The 18,421-nt window shown below is 45.9% G+C and overlaps 2 protein-coding genes across 4 annotated transcripts; one reads left to right on the forward strand and one right to left on the reverse strand.

The window, feature by feature from the left end:
• The first annotated feature begins 611 nt into the window (after positions 1–611).
• Positions 612–4,966, forward strand: dnajc25 (DnaJ (Hsp40) homolog, subfamily C, member 25). Of its 2 annotated transcripts, XM_057018695.1 has the most exons (6): positions 612–1,001; positions 1,670–1,822; positions 1,922–2,092; positions 2,177–2,292; positions 2,373–2,472; positions 3,880–4,966. In XM_057018695.1, the coding sequence occupies exons 1-6, from the start codon at positions 666–668 to the stop codon at positions 4,000–4,002; spliced, it is 999 nt and encodes a 332-aa protein (XP_056874675.1). In that variant the 5' UTR covers positions 612–665; the 3' UTR covers positions 4,003–4,966. The 2 variants fall into 2 exon arrangements, with proteins under 2 accessions (XP_056874675.1, XP_056874673.1); XM_057018693.1 differs by having other exon boundaries at positions 613–1,001; positions 1,922–2,292.
• A 536-nt stretch (positions 4,967–5,502) lies between these two features.
• Positions 5,503–17,302, reverse strand: LOC130517084 (spindlin-1-like). Of its 2 annotated transcripts, none has more exons than XM_057018696.1 (8): positions 17,164–17,302; positions 11,596–11,697; positions 11,388–11,491; positions 11,109–11,157; positions 10,891–11,026; positions 9,910–10,027; positions 9,408–9,641; positions 5,503–7,654 (listed from the first exon to the last, which is right to left on the reverse strand). In XM_057018696.1, exons 3-8 carry the CDS (start codon positions 11,425–11,427, stop codon positions 7,455–7,457), a joined length of 777 nt encoding a protein of 258 aa, XP_056874676.1. In that variant the 5' UTR covers positions 11,428–11,491; positions 11,596–11,697; positions 17,164–17,302; the 3' UTR covers positions 5,503–7,454. The 2 variants fall into 2 exon arrangements, with proteins under 2 accessions (XP_056874676.1, XP_056874677.1); XM_057018697.1 differs by having other exon boundaries at positions 17,111–17,271.
• Positions 17,303–18,421: the final 1,119 nt, after the last annotated feature.

Here is an 18,421-nt window from a genome sequence, read left to right on the forward strand (position 1 = left end):
TAATTTGGTCACAGTGCTGAAAAGAAACCTTGGATTGTTCTTATTTTCCTCAATTAAAGAAGAAAAATAAGCTGTTCTAGCCTTACGGAGGGCCTTTTTGTCAACTAATAGACAGCCTTTCTACTACTGCTGCTACTACTACTGCTACTGATAAAAATCATAATAATAATAATGGCACGTCATCAATAAGTTCGGAAATCAAAGATAATTTAATTAGGAGGATTTACTCCATTTCCAAAACTCAATTCCATATTTTTATGTACCTCTAAGGGTTCTTTCTCTATTTATTTTACAAATAAGTGCACTGTAAATTCACGTGAAACCGTATATATTATTTTGGTCGATAAACATTTATTTTGTGGCTCAAGATTTCCACATTGTCTGATCGACGTGAATGCGACACAGCTCCCCATAAGAACACTCTTCCAGTAATTGAATTATGAATGTCGTCTTTTGCACATTTAAATTTCATTAAAAGTTGTCATCTTTGAATTTCTGCACGTCTGTCGTTATTGAACACACAGTAAAATTATACAGAAGAAAGTACCAAAAAGGAAACACAAGCATCTGCACCATGCAGAGGATCTCAGCTGTCAGCGTGTCCTGATGACGACATCAGAGCGCGTCAGAACAGACGGCGCTCCGGAGTGGCGGCTTCGGTTGAGATGTCTTCTAGCACGAACCTACGCGGTGGTTCTGATCGTTGTCCGCAGATCGTGAAGCCTTGGTGGTTCGTCGCCCTTCTTGTTCTGTCCGTGTCCTATCTCCCGAGGGCCACAGCGCTGGTGGAAGGTCTGTACTGCGGCACTGAAGTCTGCTACGATGTGCTCGGCGTCACCAGAGAGGCCACCAAAGGGGAGATCGCCAGGGCTTACCGGCAGCTGGCACGCCGGTACCACCCTGACCGTTTCAGGCTGGAGGAGCCTAGTTTAGAGGGAGAGACCAAGGAATCTGCCCAGAAAAGGTTCCTGGTCATCGCGACTGCGTACGAGACGTTAAAGGTTGGTCAAAGTCTCTTTCAGTGACCGATGTCAAAAGCAGATTCCCCCAGTTAGCCTTAAACCCAGTTCATTCCATGTTCCTTGGGTCCAAAAGTCCTCATTTCATTATTGTAGAAGTCACGCACACTTGTTTTTTGTTTTTTTTATTACTGTATTAGGCAATAAATCAGATTGTTGAGCTGAGCTGTTGTTATTTCCATACAATGTCCTGGTCCATCACTGGCCCGATGTCCACCACAGAAAGCATCGTGTACAAGTAAACTAAGAGAACAAAGAAAGATTAAAAATGCCATGTGAGTTTCCCTCAGTAGGATCATGACACCATACTGCTGCACCAGCTGTTCTGTGGACAGCACTTTCACCTATTTGACACAACCTGAAGTTATATTGTCATACGTTTGACTGGAATATGGTAGCAACCATGCAGCTGTAATATATATTTAATGCCATGTTACATTCTGAAAGGTGTCTGCCTCTGCCAAATTCATTATTAATCTTGGGTGCATGTCCACTCACGCGCCTCCCATCTGAAATGCTAGTGTTTAAACTGAACAGATGTGGTGTGACGAGCTTGCTGCTTGGTGACTTTGTTACTTGTCAGGTGCCGCTGATGGCGCTTCCTTCAGCTGTTTGATGATGGGGTTTTATTTGCATGTGTTGGAGCGCAGGATGAGGACAGTAGACGGGACTACGACTACATGCTGGATCATCCCGAGGAATACTATCAACACTATTATGCCTACTACCGCCGGCGTCTAACCCCCAAAGTTGATGTCAGGGTTGTCATCCTGGTCACCATCTGTGCCATCTCAGTCTTCCAGGTCTGTCTGTCCGTCTGTGTAGATTTACTCAGTCCATCATTTTATGGTCAGTTGTGAAGCACCTGTCTCACAACTGCTGGTTCTCCACATTTTCTCCAGTATTACAGCTGGCACAGCAGCTATAACGAGGCCATCAACTACCTGGTGACGGTCCCAAAGTACCGAATCCAGGCCACAGAAATCGCCAGGCAGCAAGGTCTTCTCAACCGGCCCAAAGAGAAAGGCAAAAACCGGCGCTCCAAAGAGGAAATCCGTGAGCAGGAAGAGGAGGTGATCCGCGACATCATCAAACACAAGATTGATATCAAAGGAGGCTACCAGAAGCCCAACCTATCGGACATCCTTCTGTGTCAGATCGTGCTCTTCCCTTACTACCTGACAAACTACGTGGCCTGGTACGTCTCCTGGTTCTACCGCTTCACCATCTGCAGGGAAGAGTATGGAGATGAGGAGAAGCTCTACATCATCAGGTGAGACCCCTAAACGTCAGAGCTTTCCATCAGCCAGGTCAGTGTCAGGTGACCTCACAGCCGATTGTTTTGATCGTCAGGAGATACATGAAGATGTCCCAGTCTCAGTTCGACAGTCTGGATGAACCCCTCAGACACTCATTCCTGGAGAAACAGCTGTGGATCAAAGAAAACTATGAGGTTAGTTACCTTATTCTGTTCCTTCCTCTGTTTCAATTGTTACTATTTAGGTTCTTGTGAGACTAAATGAAAAGTGAAGAAAATCAACCGAATTCTTGGACCCTGTAACTCTCCAGTCCAGACTGAAAGTACCTCCTGGCACAAATCTTCAGTTCTGCTCAATTACTGGATAAATGAGTGTAAATATGTATGAATTGTAGCACTAAAACAGAACAGACATCTGGATCAATCCCTTCTATTTGCATGTAAGAGAGGTGTCTCTTCTCCTGTTTCTCTCCTTCCTTCCTTCCTTCCTTCCTTCCTTCCTTCCTTCCTTCCTTCCTTCCTTCCTTCCTTCCTCCTCAGCTCCAGTTTCAGCAATTTTCCTTTTAACATTTCCATCCAGTCTCTCACGTTCACTCGTCTCCAAGCACTTTACAGAAACCCACAGCCAGACCCCAGAACGAACGACTCGGTTTGGACCCTGACAGTGAAATACTCTTCAGATGGGAAGGGGGGGTAAAGAGCCCGATGAAGATGTCTACATTCACCTGGCTGCATCACCGTAAACCAGATGGTGTCAGACAAAATCAGCTTTGAGTCGTTTTTTGAGATTCTGCGAGTGATAAAAGAGCAGGATGAAAGAAAAGGTGTGACATTGGTTGGACCAGTGATGCTGTCTGGGTCAGAGCCTGAAGACACCACGGGAGGCCGAGTTGGAGGTCACATAGATGAAAACAGTTGGACTTGGGAGTGAAAGGAAGGGATAGATCAGGAATGAGAACATCAGAGGGACGGAGCTTGTTAGATGTTCTGGAGGTAAAGCCAGTGAGGTCAGACTGAGACGGGTTGGACGTGTCCCGAGGAGGGACAGAACATATTAGAAGGTACGAGGAGGCCAAGGATGGAACTGGCAGGCAGGAGGCCTGGAGTGGATATGGATGAGTTAGAGAGGACACGAAGGGAGCTGGTGTGGGAGAAGAGGGTGAGGACAGTGGGAGACAGAGTCTCTATGGCGACCTGATGGAAATGAAGAATGGAAAAATGTGAAACATTCTAAGCTACACATCACAGAATATACAGTCCTGCCTGAACACTGAATTATTTCAATGTTACCATGGCAACACGATGAAGCTATTAAACCGGAGCTGCTCCATCTCTGAACGAACGATGATCAGCAGCAGCTTGGAAAGACTTTCTTTGTTCTTTAAGGGCATCGCCAGAAAATAAAAAAAACTCTACCCCTTTATGAGCTTGGATAGATAAAAAGACACAAATGTCTGTTGACTGTTGTCTCTTTTATCCTTTACTTTGAACTTATACTGATAAATGAATCCTGCATCAGTTTTGAGTGAATCAGCCAGTGAGCTGAGCCGTGTTACTACGGAAACACCTCCCTGCTGACTCTTCCTGGGCTTTTCTTGTCAGGTGTACAGAAAGGAGCAGGAAGAGGAGATGAAGGCGAAGATGGCAACTGACTCGAGGATGAAGAGATACCGCCGTTGGATGAGGAACGAGGGCCCGGGCCGGCTGACCTTTGCTGACGACTGACAGCTCTCCCTCTCGCACGCTAGCACCTGCTAGCATGCACAAACGATGCAGGCTCTGCTGTGTGGAGACAAACCTGGACCAGAGTAAATATGGTTGGAGTTTATATGGTGGAGATATTTTCATAGCAGTCAAAAGGAATGAAAATATTCCATCTTTTTTTTTTCTTTTTTTTTTTTACATGCTGTAAAAACGTCCTTTTCCTCTGATGTTTATTTTTCTGTACTGCTGTAATGAATGAGATTCTTTTATTGGGTCAACATAACTAGTGTGGCCCCAGCGTTCTGAACCGTTCTCACACTGTGAACCGGGTCAGTTAAGTGCAGAAATGTCTGCATTTGTCCTGGTCAGTTGGGGGAAAAAAAGGCTAATTTGAACTGTGCATACGTGTTTGGCCTGTGAGCCTGGAAGCAAACTGGGTTAGGGTGGAACAGGTTACCAGTCCTGGGTTTAACAGGACCAGACTGTCTATGAGAGCAGGGATGATGACAATCATAAACATGAGGTTTTAGTTGCTGGCCGTGGCTCCAGCTCAGAGCTCGTCGGGCCCGACACCAGGAGGGAGACAGGAGACGTGCACAACTCTCTTTATCTATGGAAAGCTACGGCTTCTTCACATTTCAGCTCAGCCTGACTGTCAGAACAGAATGTGAATAAAGTCTTAATGTCATCTGACATAAAGGAACCATTGATTTTCTCCACTGCATTTACTTCACAGTGGCAACATCTTCATTTCATTTGCTGTCATGACATTGTTTCTGTAGAAACTGTTTCCTGTACAGCTGGAGAGAAGCAGCAGACGCCAAACTCTCATGCCAGCATCAGTCGTTTACACCGGCGGAAGACGTGCATAATTTATTTTTTGCCTTTTGTCAGTTTCCTGATGCGGCATCATTAAATATACAGTAAATGCATTTGATACGAGCAGAGCCAACTACTTTTGGAATAAATACCTTTTATTACCGAATGTTTCTGAGGTCTGATCTTCAACATCAGCATCACTTCAGCTGCTCAGACCTGTGAGCTGCCCAGCGTCGACCCTCTGGACTTTCACCAAATTAGAAACGGTTTTTTCCTTTCTAGATATGGAACTGGTTTGTTTCGCTAATCTGGGTTCTAATGGGCTATTAATTTATTCATTTACTTTAAATATTTTAAAGCTTTAAATGTCACATTTTTAGTTGTAAGCTGTTACAAATATTGATTCCTGTTAAAAGTTTCGTCTACAAAAGCTTTAAACTCATCCATTCTGCATTTTATGATCTGATCTTAATTTTGCTGCAGTGACAGAAATGTCTTTAATTAAATCTAAAATGAGTTCATGTAGCATGTAGGGCCTTTGTTACGTCACTAAAATGATTGTTGTAATTCCTCAGAATGTCCCCAAATCAGAAATCTAAATGTTTGTTTCCTGCTAGAATTTAAAAGCTGATTCTCTTCAATACGACATGCAGCTGCTGTTTCAAACCTCGTGAACCGTTGGAAGAAAAACCACACGCCAGGTTTGCCATGAATAGAAATTATTAACATACATTTGAAAACATACAAAAACAAATGCAAGGCAGAAGAATGGAGACCCAAGCGGCTCTAACAGTAACAGAACCTTGTGTGCACGTGTGCAGTTGGACTCTTTTTTTTTTCTTTTTTTTTGAGAACAGTGAAGTAAGAACTGATTCTTTCTCTGGATGATGAAGAGCTTCTGCTGAGATGATTCAATCACAACTGAAAGTGCAGGAACCTTTTTAAAGTGTGGCTATCGTACATCTGAACTACGTCACAGGAAGAACACAGACTGAAGGTTTTATACACATAAACTCTTCTGTGGATGGTCCACAAGCTCAACATCAACTTTACTGGATTCTGATTTTTTTACTGAAAGTTCAGGAATTTACTGACGCTGTGCTGGAAACTCCGACCTCCTCGGAGGCATAAACATCAACGGAAACCAGGAATACGACTGAACAGACGCGCTGTTAAAGTGCCGCCGGTGGGACTGGTCGTCGTTTGGGCAGAGATCAGCCAGCACAGGTCATGTGATCAGGGAAAACCTTCAGTCTCCAGGAAACAAGAACAATTTCAGAAACAGAAGAAGAAAAAGAGCAAAAGAAGCATTTTTCTGGTTGTTAATCTCTTCATACAGTAAACGCAACTGTTTGCGTTCAGGCTGGAGAGCCAGTAAAAAAGTGGGTTTTCTTTACAGCATTCCATTCCCACCAGTTTACAGTCTTTAACGCCGCAACATAAACAGAACAAATACACATATTTTAGATTTTCAATCACCTTGAACCGCCCGAGCAGATCCCACTGTTTTAAGATAATCATGGTTTTCAAGGCTTCACTGACGTCTGTTATCAAAGCTGGAGCCAACAGGAAAAAATAAAAATAAAAAGTGTGTCTCTTTGTCTTCCATCTTTGATCTCCGGTGGTCAGAAACTAATCCCAAGACTTTAGCTGACCCGCAACACGACGCTGTACAATCGTCAAACAGAAAACAACTTCAACAGTAAATGGTTTGGCAACTGGACAAACTTTAAATTGTAGTTTGAAGTGCAGCTATTGTGGAGGTGGGTTGCTTGATCTTCTGAAATGGACAACATTCTATTTTCCACCCTTTTCATCTTTTTTCCAGACAGCTGAAGTGTTCATCTTCGGAAATTTTCCCATTTCTGACATTTTATGGACAAATTTCCAAGAGAAACATGAGACTCCAAAAGGTTTGGACCAAATTTTGTGAGGCGTTTAAAAGCAGCTCTGGAGGTGATACTGTTGAAATATTCAATAATAATACATTAATGTTGGAATACTAAAGAAAGAGGAGGTTAAAAATATCAAATTTTGTGAAATAAAAAAGTGAATCCTATTTTCAACTACTGTTAAAAGTAAAGTTGAAGCCATAGTTATAGTAAGATTCTACAGTTTGGATGTTTGAGCTGTAGCTCTCCTCCCACATCAGTGCTGCTCTTCTGAACAGCCAGGACTCAGGAGGAGACGTTCACGGTTTGATCTAAGCACGGTGGAGTTCAACCAGGCACACGTCTGCATGGGGAATGACCTCTGACCTCCAGATTTCTGACACGCCAGAGTAAAGGGAAAATGACACCGAGCCATGTTCTCCTCAACACCAGACACTGGAAATAAACTCAAGTTTGGTTTCTTTTAGAAGAAAGCTGAAGATTTGTAATTTTTTTCCAAAATAAAGGGGTTTGGATGTGTTCTATGGTGATGGAGATCCACAGCCATTAAGACTACAAAGGCAACAGATGAGTCTTCAACACGAGCGTGACCTCAGATCTTAAACACAAAGCTCAAAAACTTTCTAACCTGTCTCTTTCAGTCGTGCCCGTTCTTCTTTCCAGTCTGAGGAATGAGAGCTGAAATCAAATGCTTCAGATGTTGTGACATGTGCTGCACTGGTTGTCTGTAATGTCCCGAGGACTCTGGACATCCACACAAGTTTATGACGTTTTGACCAGGTCATAGACGTAGATGAGGAAGTCATCGTCAAACTTTATAAAGTAGACCGAGGGCTTTGCCTCCACCTGGTGGATGACCATGCCTGTTCGTTTCCCGCCGTCCTCTTTGGCGTACTCCACCTGTTTGCCCACCAGGCTGTCCACCACCTCGCCAGGTTCCCTCTCCGCTGGGACAGTGTCGTCTACAGGGGGACAGGGAGCACACAGTCAGTCTTTTGTTCCACTTTCACCTGTGTCTTCGACGAGGCTGATTCCTGCTCTCAGGAGGTCCTTCTGAAGCTGGACATCCTTTCCTCACACACACATCCCAGCACCCCTGAAAACAACAATAATATCTGCTGCTCTCAAAAGCCTGCTTTGGTCCCTGATCAGTTGGGTTAACAACACAGAACCTCTCCAGCCAATTACAGATTCTCCAAATAAAGAATCATCAATTCCTACCCTCTCCAGTCAGCATTGGTGTCCCACAGAGCTCTGTCCTGGGGCCCCCAGCTTCATCCGTACCTTCCGTAATCTTTTCAGAAAACAAAGACCTGAACTTTCATTGCTATGCAGATGACACCCAGCTCTACCTCTCCTCAACGCCCACTTCCCCCCTCTGTCCTTGCCGATTGCCTCCGTGACATTAAAATATAGTTTTTCCACAACTTTCTCAAACTTATTAGCTTCATCTTGATTGGCACCAACACCCTCCAACGCCGATAGTCCTAATTGACACACTGATGGTTCCATGATCCACCCTTCTCTCGGGTAAAGTGTCTGTCCTCCTGGACATCACCACTCCTTCACCGCTCACTTCACCCAGCCCTCATACTTCCACCTCGACACTATCAACCACTATCAGTCCATCACTCACCCTTAACACACTCCCCACATCCCGACTTTAAATAAAATGCTCTTCTTCATGGTAGCACAAAAAAAAAATCCACTCTATATACTGCTACTTTTCCCACACTTTGACCCCTGCAGCTTATAGAGTGATGCGGCTTATTTATGGATTTTTACAATTTCCTCAATTACTCCACTGGGATGAATACATTTTTCTGAATCTGAACAGATAATTACGGCCACCAGAGGGCGCTTGAGCAGCGCACGAGCAAGACAGGTTGAAGAGCTAGCTTCAACGCTAGTTTATTCGTGTTGAAGAGTCTTTTTTGCCCTTCATGTCCACACCCGTGTCATGGATAATACACAAAGAAATGCTGACAATGCAGCTTTTAAGTTAAAGGCCAACGATCAACAGCTGGCCGGCCCCTTATTGTTTTAACCGCCGTGTTACTGTAACGTCATTTTACCGCTGTGTTACTGCCGCGTTTAGGAATTAAACATTTAAAATAATCTTTCTTTAATCTGTGTTATCTCCTGTGTTTGCAAGGTGTCCTTGAGATCCTTGAATGGCGTCTGTAGATCAAATGTATTATTATTAATAAACCAAAGAGCTCTGTGTCACCATGGCAACCACCTCTCCTACCCAAGCTGCAGAGACATGCAGGTCTGGTTACAGGTAATAGTGAGGCTAATAAAGCACCTTCGTTAAACCTTAAAAATGACATCCAATGTGATTCTAAAATGCATCTCTATGGAGATATTAACTACATCTAACTACAACTGCTCACAGGGGATTAATCAGGCCCCCACCTGTGGCTCAGCTGCACAAGGAGGCCACTACAGTCACATAAGGTCTGAATGTGTAGCTTTGGTTACTTTCCCCAATGAATGGCTGTGACCCACCAATAAAGGATGAACGTCAGTATGAACGAGTGAATGCAGGCTAATAACTCAGAGAACTTACTCTCGTTCTAACATTTAGGGAATCTAAGTCATAGCAGCTGGTCCAATAGGATCCAAACCTTCAGGACCGATATAGTTGGAGGTGAATTTGGTTAGATTCCTCGTTAAAATCACCTCGTTCCTAATTCTGCTGCCAGTACTCACTTGAGTCCGGCATGATGCGCAGGTCTCCCTCTTTGTAGTCATCCAGCAGCTGGTACATGTAGAGGACGGGGTCTTTCTCATAGGTTATATAAAACCAGGTGGTCATGATGGGGGCCCGAGCCAGCACCATGCCCCTCCATTCCTCTTTCGGGCCCTCCTCCGTCTCAAACATGTGCTCCACTGCTTTCCCTATCATGGTGTCTGCGAGGTTGACGTCTGTTAGGCGCGATTTCGCTACGGAAATGAAAGTCAATTAAGGTCGTTTATGCTTTGATCTTTGTCCTGCTGGAATAAACACTGCTACATCTTAAGGACAACAATTAACAGGTCAACACAGGAGCGTAGTAGTAGTTTACCACAAATGTTAACACACATTAACAAGAAGGTCCCACATTACAACGCACATCTAGAAACAGCCAAACTGTAATGTGTAATGCAGAAATGAGATTTTTATGAGTTTTATTCTCCACCTTGTTGAGAGTTTGTAATCCAGGTTCCTTACCCAGTCTGTCCGGAAGCACCTCCAGCCCCTGAACCCGCTCATCTTTATGAAGCTCCAGACCATAAACACAGTCGAAACCATCGTACTTTATCAGATAGAGAGACGGGTTCACGGGCACCTGGTGGAGAAACAGTCATTAATAAATCAATTATTACAGGATTATCCTGGCCTGGTCTTTTTAAAGGGAACCCAGACTCTGAAGGCATTTAAGCCTCGTTAGATCTCTTTAATAACAGTGTAAGAACTGGTTGAGTCTACATTAGGCCAAATACAATAATTCAACTGAATGAGCTACAATTGCTCATTGCTAATAGCGGTGTGCACGTGTACGGCCGTGGCTATGAGACCTTTCACTACCAGCCCGAACACACCCAAACTGAGGATGAGAGTGGGGGATCTGACGGGATCCTCACGGAGGCTAGACTGGGAAACAGTGGAAGGTGTTAATGTGGAAACTGCGTTCCCATGGTAACTGAGAGGCAGTGGGTCTGTGGTAAAGAGATGTGATTTTTCTCCTGAGGTTCTCCAGAGTTCCCCTCCCTCCTGAGGTTCTCTAGAGTCCCTCTCTCTCCTGAGGTTCTCCAGAGTTCCCCTCCCACCTGGAACCCTTTGCAGACCGATTAGTTCTAAATGACTCTATACCAGGCATCTATTACTGTTTTTATCACTGGCTTGCGAATTGTGCCCCAAAAGGGATCTAACAAGGCTTAAATTCCTCCATAGCCGGGTTTTCTTTAAATATTACATATGTGTGTTCAGATGTGCCTCATTGCTGGAGAGTCCCGCTTAGAACATGGCATCCCCACTACCAGGAGCTCCACCCCTGCAGCTCCACCGGACAAGCATTGTTGTTGGGAGCAGGAACCTCATCGTCCCTCCAATCCAACCAAGCACCCCTCGCTCCCTTTCCTCCCGTTACACAGGTGGAAAACTGACTCAAAGTGAAGGTCATGAAACGGTGGGAGTTCCCTCCTCCGTTACCTGGTCCAGCACCGTTCCTTTCCAGATCACGTGTCCTCCTCCTTCTTTCCAAACATGTTGGATTCTGCAGCCGACGATGTTGCGTCGCGGCTGAGACAGAACCTTGGTGGTTGGACCCAAACTGCTCTTATGTTTCCTTCCAGGACATGAAGGGACATTTTGGTTAAAAACCCACTTTTTTAGGGAAACAGAGGCCAGATTCATCGCCTGTTACTCACTTATGGGGATTCTTTTTTTTCATCATGTTTGCAGAGACCCCTGCATGTTCTGAGGAGGAAAACACCATTAGTTCCTTTATCTTCACTACAGGAACATGTCTGCAGAACGTGCTCCCTCATGGCTGCAGCTCTTTGAATGTTCTCCTTTTCTCTTCCCTTCACATAACAATATTTTATAATACCGGATGTTTAAAACTACTGTCAATTACGCAGGTATTAACTAAGAGGATTGAGCAGATGCAGCTGTCTCAGCTCCACGTACGAACATGAAGTGCAGACCTGCATCAGCTGCGTCTCTGTGTCCCGGAGTGTTCTTCATTCATCTGGAGGCAGAGGGACAGCCAGGCTATCCAGCCACAGTCACGAGTCAAACCAGTCCAGATCTGAAGGGAAGACCAGTAGAACACACAGCACAAGGTTCTGCATCAGTCCTGCACACATCCCACATTTCACTTCACTGATATCAAGAACATTACAGGAACGTTACCAGGCTGTGGTCTTCAGACGTGCTGCTCACAGGCTCAGATTCCCAGCACCCATCCAAGGGTCGAGCAGAATGGTGAGTTCAGGAGCTCCAGTTGGTTCTCACCTGTGATATAAGGAGTGTTTAGGTTTCAGCAACCACAACAACAACAACAACAACAACAACAACCACAACAACTATCTTGTTTTTGGGTGACTTCTTTTATTGTTTTGTTAATTTAACATTAAGATCATTGATATAAAAGCACTGCATCAGTCCAGGCCCTGATGTAAACTGATTATAGAAGAGCCAAGGAACGTTCCTCAGCCCCACACAAACGCATGAGCCGGTACCGCGGCCTGTGATGTGCATTCGTCAGGGTTGGAGAACAAACTGTTCCCACAAAACTCAGAAAGTTCTACACTTCACAGGATGACAACAAACCGCAACAAAGCCAGGGAACAGTCGGAAAACAGTCGGAAACTGATTATCTAGGCTCACATTATGTTACTGTTATCAGAAAAGGAGGAACCTGCATTACACGGGACACCAGGACAGTTTAAAGAACTTTAATGGAAACTGAAACTGTAACTTTCTGTTCCTGACTCAAGAGGAAATACTGTCATAGTTGCTATGACAACAGCTAATAGAATTATAACATTAACCCAACATGCGTGTTCATTCTTCAGTGTTTCCGAACATGTGACAACAACAGCCTCTTCTGTGAGATGTTCCACTCTTCTCTGTTTCAGATGTTCTACTGCTGTTTCAGATGTTCTACTCTTGTCTGTGGTTCAGATGTTCTACTGCTCTTTCAGATGTTCTACTCTTGTCTGTGGTTCAGATGTTCTACTGCTCTTTCAGATGTTCTACTCTTGTCTGTGGTTCAGATGTTCTACTGCTCTTTCAGATGTTCTACCGCTGTTCCAGATGTTGGACTGCTGTTTCAGATCTTCCACGCTTGCCTGTGTTTCAGATGTTCTACTGGTGTTTCAGATGTTCTACTCTTGTCTGTGGTTCAGATGTTCTACTGCTGTTTCAGATATTCTACTGCTGTTTCAGATATTCTACTGCTGTTTCAGATGTTCCACTCTTGTCTGTTTCAGATATTCCACCGCAGTTCCAGATGTTGTACTGCTGTTCCAGATGTTCTACCACTGTTCCAGATGTTCCATGCTTGTCTGTTTCAGATATTCTACCGCTATTCCAGATATTCTACCGCTGTTTCAAATATTCTACTCTTGTCTGTTTCAGATGTTCTACTCTTTTCTCTTCGTCAGATATTCTACCGTTGTCTGTCTCAGATGTTCTACCATTGTCTGTTTCAGATGTTCTTCTCTTGTCTCTCTTTCACATGTTCCAACCTTGTCTGTGTTACAGATGTTCTATTGTTGTCTCTTTCTCAAATGTTCTACAGTTGTCTGTTTCACATGTACTGCCATTGTCTCTATGTCAGATGTTCTACAATTGACTGTGTTCCAGATGTTCTACCATTGTTTATTTCAGATGTTCAACTGCTGTCTGTGCTATAGATGTTCAGCCATTTTCTGTGTTACAGGTGTTCTACTCTTGTCCATTTCAGATGTTCAACTGCTGTCTGTGTTACAGATGTTCCCCAAGTGTGTCACACACCTGCATCTTCATCATCTAACAAAATGAAATTGCTGAGACATGACTCAATGCCTCCTCCGTGAACCATCACCTTATAGTGGTGGAGGAGTTTGCGTACCCTAATGAGCCTGGGAGCTATGCTGTCCGGGGCCCCTGGTAGGGTCTCCCAAGGCAGATTGGTCCTAGGTGAAGGGTCAGACAAAGAATGGTTCAAGACCCATCATGGACTGACTGGATTAAAACCATCTCCTACGCAGTAACTTAGATTAATCGTTTTCTTCTCCAAACGGATAAAAATTCCGCGACAGTGGACACTCCCGTCTCCAGTTGACCCACCACCCGCAGGAGGAGCATGAAGGGTCCGGTGCAGTGTGGATTGGGCGGCGGACCAAGGCGGCGGACTTGGTGGTCCGATCCTCGGTTATGGAAATTGGCTTTTGGAACATGGAACGTCAACCTCACTGGCGGGGAAAGAGCTGGAGCTTGTGGGGGAGGTTGAGCGTTACCGACTAGATATGGTCGGCCTCACCTCCACACATAGCGTCGGCTCAGGAACCCAAGTCCTTGAGGGGGGTTGGACACTTGTCTACGCTGGAGTTGCTCAGGGTGAGAGACGGAGAATGGGGGTGGGCTTTTTGCTTGACCCCAGACTCTCTAGTTCGACGTTGGGGTTCTCGCGGTCGAGCAAAAGGGTTGCTTCCCTGCGCCTTCGGGTCGGGAAACGGGTTCTGACGGTTGTTTGTGCGTATGCACCAAACAATAGTTCAGAGTACCCTCCCTTTTTGGAGGATCTAAGACGGACGCTGGACAGTGTCCCAACTGGGGACTCCATCGTGCTGCTGGGAGACTTCAACGCTCACGTGGGCAACGACAGCGTGATCTAGAAAGGCGTGATTGGGAGGAACGGTCTGCCCGATCAGAACCAGAGTGGTGTTCAGTTATTAGACTTCTGTGCTAGTCGCAGTTTGGCCAGAACCAACACCATGTTCGAACATAAGGTTGTTCATCGGACATCGGGGGCAGTGCCCTTGGACTGGCAGACCGGGGTGGTGGTCCCTATTTTTAAGAGTGGGGACCAGAGGGTGTGTTCCAACTATAGGGGGATCACACTCCTCAGCCTCCCTGGGAAAGTCTATGCCAGGGTGCTGGAAAAGACAATTAGACTGATAGTCGAACCTCTGATTGAGGAGGAACAATGGGCGTTTCGTCCCGGTCATGCAACCACGGATCAGCTCTTTACCCTTGCTGGGGTGCTTGAGGGGAGTTGGGAGTTTCCCCAACCAGTCCACATGTGCTTTATGGACTTGGAAAAGGCTTATGACCAGGTCCCCAGGAGCATCCTGTGGGGGGTGCTCCGGGTGTATGGGGTGGAAGGTCCCTTGATAAGGGCCATCCAGTCCCTGTACCAAAGGAGCAGGAGTTTGGTCCGGATAGCCGGTTGTAAGTCGGACTCGTTCCCAGTGAGGGTTGGACTCCGCCAGGGCTGCCCTTTGTCACCGGTTCTGTTCATAACTTTTATGGACAGAATTTCTAGGCGCAGCCGGGGAGTGGAGGGTGTCGAGTTCGGTGGACGGAAGATCTCGTCGCTGCTTTTTGCGGATGACATAGTTCTTCTGGCGCCATCGAACAGGGACCTCCAACAAATGCTGGGATGGTTCGCGACCAAGTGTGAAGCAGCAGGGATGCGGATCAGCACCTCCAAGTCGGAGTCCATGGTCCTCGCTCGGAAAAAGGTAGAGTGCCTTCTCCGGGTTTGGGAGGAGGTCCTGCCCCAGGTGGAGGAGTTCAAGTATCTCGGGATCTTGTTCTCGAGTGAGGGCAGGATGGAACGTGAGATCGACAGGCGGATCGGAGCGGCGTCATCAGTGATGCGGGCGCATAACCGATCCGTTGTGGTGAAGAAGGAGCTGAGCCGGGAGGCAAAGCTCTCGATTTACCGGTCGATCTACGTCCCAGTCCTCACCTATGGCCATCAGGAGGGATGCCCAGACAGGTGATGACCGAAAGAACGAGATCGCGGATACAAGCGGCTGAAATGAGTTTCGTCCGCTGCCCCCGCGATCCGGATAAGCGGCAGAAAATGAAACGATACAAATGAGTCAATGCTCTCCGGAAGAAACAAAGTTTGAGGTTTGAAAGTTAATCAATAATGACAATGTAACAAAACAGATGAATAACAACAACATTGCTGGACTGGAAGCACTCAACAGAGAACACTGATCATATGCTGAGAACTGTGACTGGCAAAAGGAACACCGACTCCTGGATGTTGAGTGGCTGGTTCCTGATCAACACCGCCCCCACACACACATACACACACACACTCAGACACAGGCACACACACCCACTGAACAATGTGTCTGTTCTAAGTTCCTTAAAGTGACGAGGACCCAGAAGTCCCAGAAACACAAAGGATGTTTGCAGCTGAAAGCTGCTTATGATTTGACCGTAAAAAAAGAGACCTTCATCCTTCCAACTTGGAGATCTGCTCAGAATAAAGGACTGAACCACCATATTTTTTACAGCCACTCTGGAAGGACCTGAAAAATCAGGCCGACGCTTCCTGTTCTACTGCCTAAAACATCTGGATTACATCAAGACGGGGCATTGCCCAGAATTTTGAGAAAATGAGACTACACGGTTGAACCAGAACAAAGAGGTTTGCAAATGAGACGTTCTGGTGGAGGAACAAGGAACGATCTCTAATCCAAAGAAGGTTCTGTAATATGTTGGTTCTACGGTCCAGCAGCTCCCACCAGATGGTTTTGTGCCTTTTACACAGAGCTCTGCTTAAATAGTCTGAGAAGAACAGACCTGCTCTACATGGACAACCTGATGGTGTCTGTTTTCAAACCGCCACCATACCAACTCAGAGGTGCAACAGCTGCATCTGGTGGTGGATGTTTTCAAGAGGAACATTTAAAGATGTCTGAAAAGTGCTACAGACAATGAACACACCAATAGGAACCTGGAGCACGCCAGCCCAGAGACATGGATCGTAGCTCCTCGCTCAACTCACTTCCTGGTTTGGGGATGCAGAATCATCATATGACCACACTGCAGAAGATGGAACGCTACACCTTGGTAATGACTATGCGTAACCATGGTGATCACTTGAAACACTGTGAGGAGAGTAATGCCGCACAATTTGGGTGAAATGCAACACCCAACACCATAAATAAGGACTATTGTTGTCTGCTGTCCACCAGTAGAACCAGAGCAGAACTCACACATCTGCCTGTCACAGTTGTGCTCCTAGGAGGAAGATGGAGGCACCACGCTAAAACTACAGTCGCACCGTCACTGCCAATCACAGACAGACAGCACATGAGGCTCAGCCTCCGCATTAATGATCCAGAGGGAGGCTGACAAGACACAGCCCAGAATCAGCACTCAGGTCAGCCTGGGAGACCGGACCGGAGACTGAATGTTCTGTTGGTTTGCAGGTACTTTCTGTCCCTCTTTGATGAAGCAACAGCAGATACAGTTGTGATCAGTCTTTCTGCTGCCCTCGTGTGACAATGGTGACAGCTTTCACTAATGTGATTAAAGAAACTAATTTTACCCATGTCAATGAGTGACAAGGGTTTAAACTCACGGTACAGTCATCATCTGGACGCGCGCGCGCGCATGCACACAGGCGAACAATCTGGTTCTGCAGGGCCAGCGTCAGCCATGTTGTTCGCTATTGCACTATTATTTACAGCCCCAAATCAGGTGGGAACCGGGCCCACAGAGGGTCCAAACAGGAGGACAACGGCCGCACTGTCCCGCATCGCGGCACAGGAAGGGACAGAAAACCGCAGACAGCAGCAGACTGGGTTCGGTCTCTGGCTGTCTGCTGCTTCCCCCCGCCCCTCCCCCGCCAGAACAACCGTCGGCGGGAGAACGCCAGAGTCAAAACGAGCGCTCAGTGTGGGTTGTTTACCTGCAGCCCGATGAACCAGCCAGGACAGGCGTGCTCGTTTGAATCTGTCTTACCGTTGTCACTCTGTTAAAGGCGGGTCGAAAGGAAGCGTGGTGGATTCTCTCGCCTCCCGCTGTCTGTCCACAGAGCTCCTTTCGACTTGTCAGGAACCAGCAGCGACTCCAAAGCCATCTCACCGTGGAAAGTCAAGATGAATGCGATTAAAAGGGGAGTTTCCGGTGTAACCCTTTCATAATAATCGCGCTAAAGTTGAAGGTTGACTTTAACGCGTGAATACTGCGTGTGCAGATATAAAGACAGAAGGAAAAATGTTGCCTTGTACGGTGAAGTTACAGTGAAACGATAATTTATGATGAAACGGTAATAAACGGTATGTGTTTCCCTGTACGGTAAAACACATCAACACTCCTTAAGCTCTTCAGGAAGGGTGAAGTTGCTCACCATTGGGAACCATGGTGTGTGACGTCTCCTCTTGTTCCTCATGTCTACTATCATCTCCTTTGTCTTGTCCGCTTTCATAGTGAAACCATGACACTAGATTGGCCCCCTCCCTCCAATAGGCATCTTGTTCCCCAAAAGATAGATGGATGGATGATGGATGGATGGATGGATGGATGGATGGATGGATGGATGGACAAACATCACAGTGACGTCTTCATATTCGATGCAAGTAAGACGCAATATTGACAGAGAAATTTGACACTGCTGCCAGTCCAAGACATCCACACCCGCTTTAACATCTGACATTCACATACTCGCTGTAAATAATTCACATCCCTAATTAATTATTTAATCATTATCATTTAGGCTGTAGGAGCCTCTCTAAACAATGCAATAAGGTGTTTCTCGAGCCATGCTCTTATTTTGTGTTGCAAAGGCACTTCCGGTCACGCATATGGGAACTTGGCATTTCTAACGCTCCCTCCCCACCCCTCGCTGCCAAATAGTGCAGCCAAGAGGAAATACAAGGACACGTTTGGCGCATTACGCTGTTTTTTTCTTTGCGTAATTGAGAACATCGCTGCTGTTCAACGCGACAGACCGACGAGGAATTCTATCAATTCAGAGTTTATGAAGGTGTCGTTGTCCTACAAGTACTGTATGTGCACACATTCATCTCTGCTCTTTCTGCATCAGTGATCCTGTTGGAGCATTTTCCTGGCAAAAACATGCAGATGCAGATTGAAACATCTTTTTACCTCTATCCTGGGTTGGAAGGGGGGGGGGGGGGCACAGGAGCAGTATATAATGAATTAGGTTATAAAGCCTCCCAAGTTGATATAGTAAACAAACACCAAATTTGTCAAATGT

The sequence above is a fragment of the Takifugu flavidus genome, chromosome 20 (assembly GCF_003711565.1).
Source record: "Takifugu flavidus isolate HTHZ2018 chromosome 20, ASM371156v2, whole genome shotgun sequence".
Lineage (NCBI taxonomy): Eukaryota > Metazoa > Chordata > Actinopteri > Tetraodontiformes > Tetraodontidae > Takifugu > Takifugu flavidus.

Bases quoted from the DNA above. Each gene is read 5' to 3' on its own strand.
- dnajc25 (XM_057018693.1), top strand. From the start codon at position 666: ATGTCTTCTAGCACGAACCTACGCGGTGGTTCTGATCGTTGTCCGCAG. The intron at 1,823-1,921 runs GTCTGTCTGTCC...CATTTTCTCCAG, and splicing joins GTGCCATCTCAGTCTTCCAG to TATTACAGCTGGCACAGCAG. The intron at 2,293-2,372 runs GTGAGACCCCTA...TTTGATCGTCAG, and splicing joins GAGAAGCTCTACATCATCAG to GAGATACATGAAGATGTCCC.
- LOC130517084 (XM_057018696.1), bottom strand. From the start codon at position 11,427: ATGAAGAACACTCCGGGACACAGAGACGCAGCTGATGCAG. The intron at 10,028-10,890 runs GTAACGGAGGAG...TTTCTCCACCAG, and splicing joins AAGGAACGGTGCTGGACCAG to GTGCCCGTGAACCCGTCTCT. The intron at 9,642-9,909 runs GTAAGGAACCTG...TCATTTCCGTAG, and splicing joins GGTGCTTCCGGACAGACTGG to CGAAATCGCGCCTAACAGAC.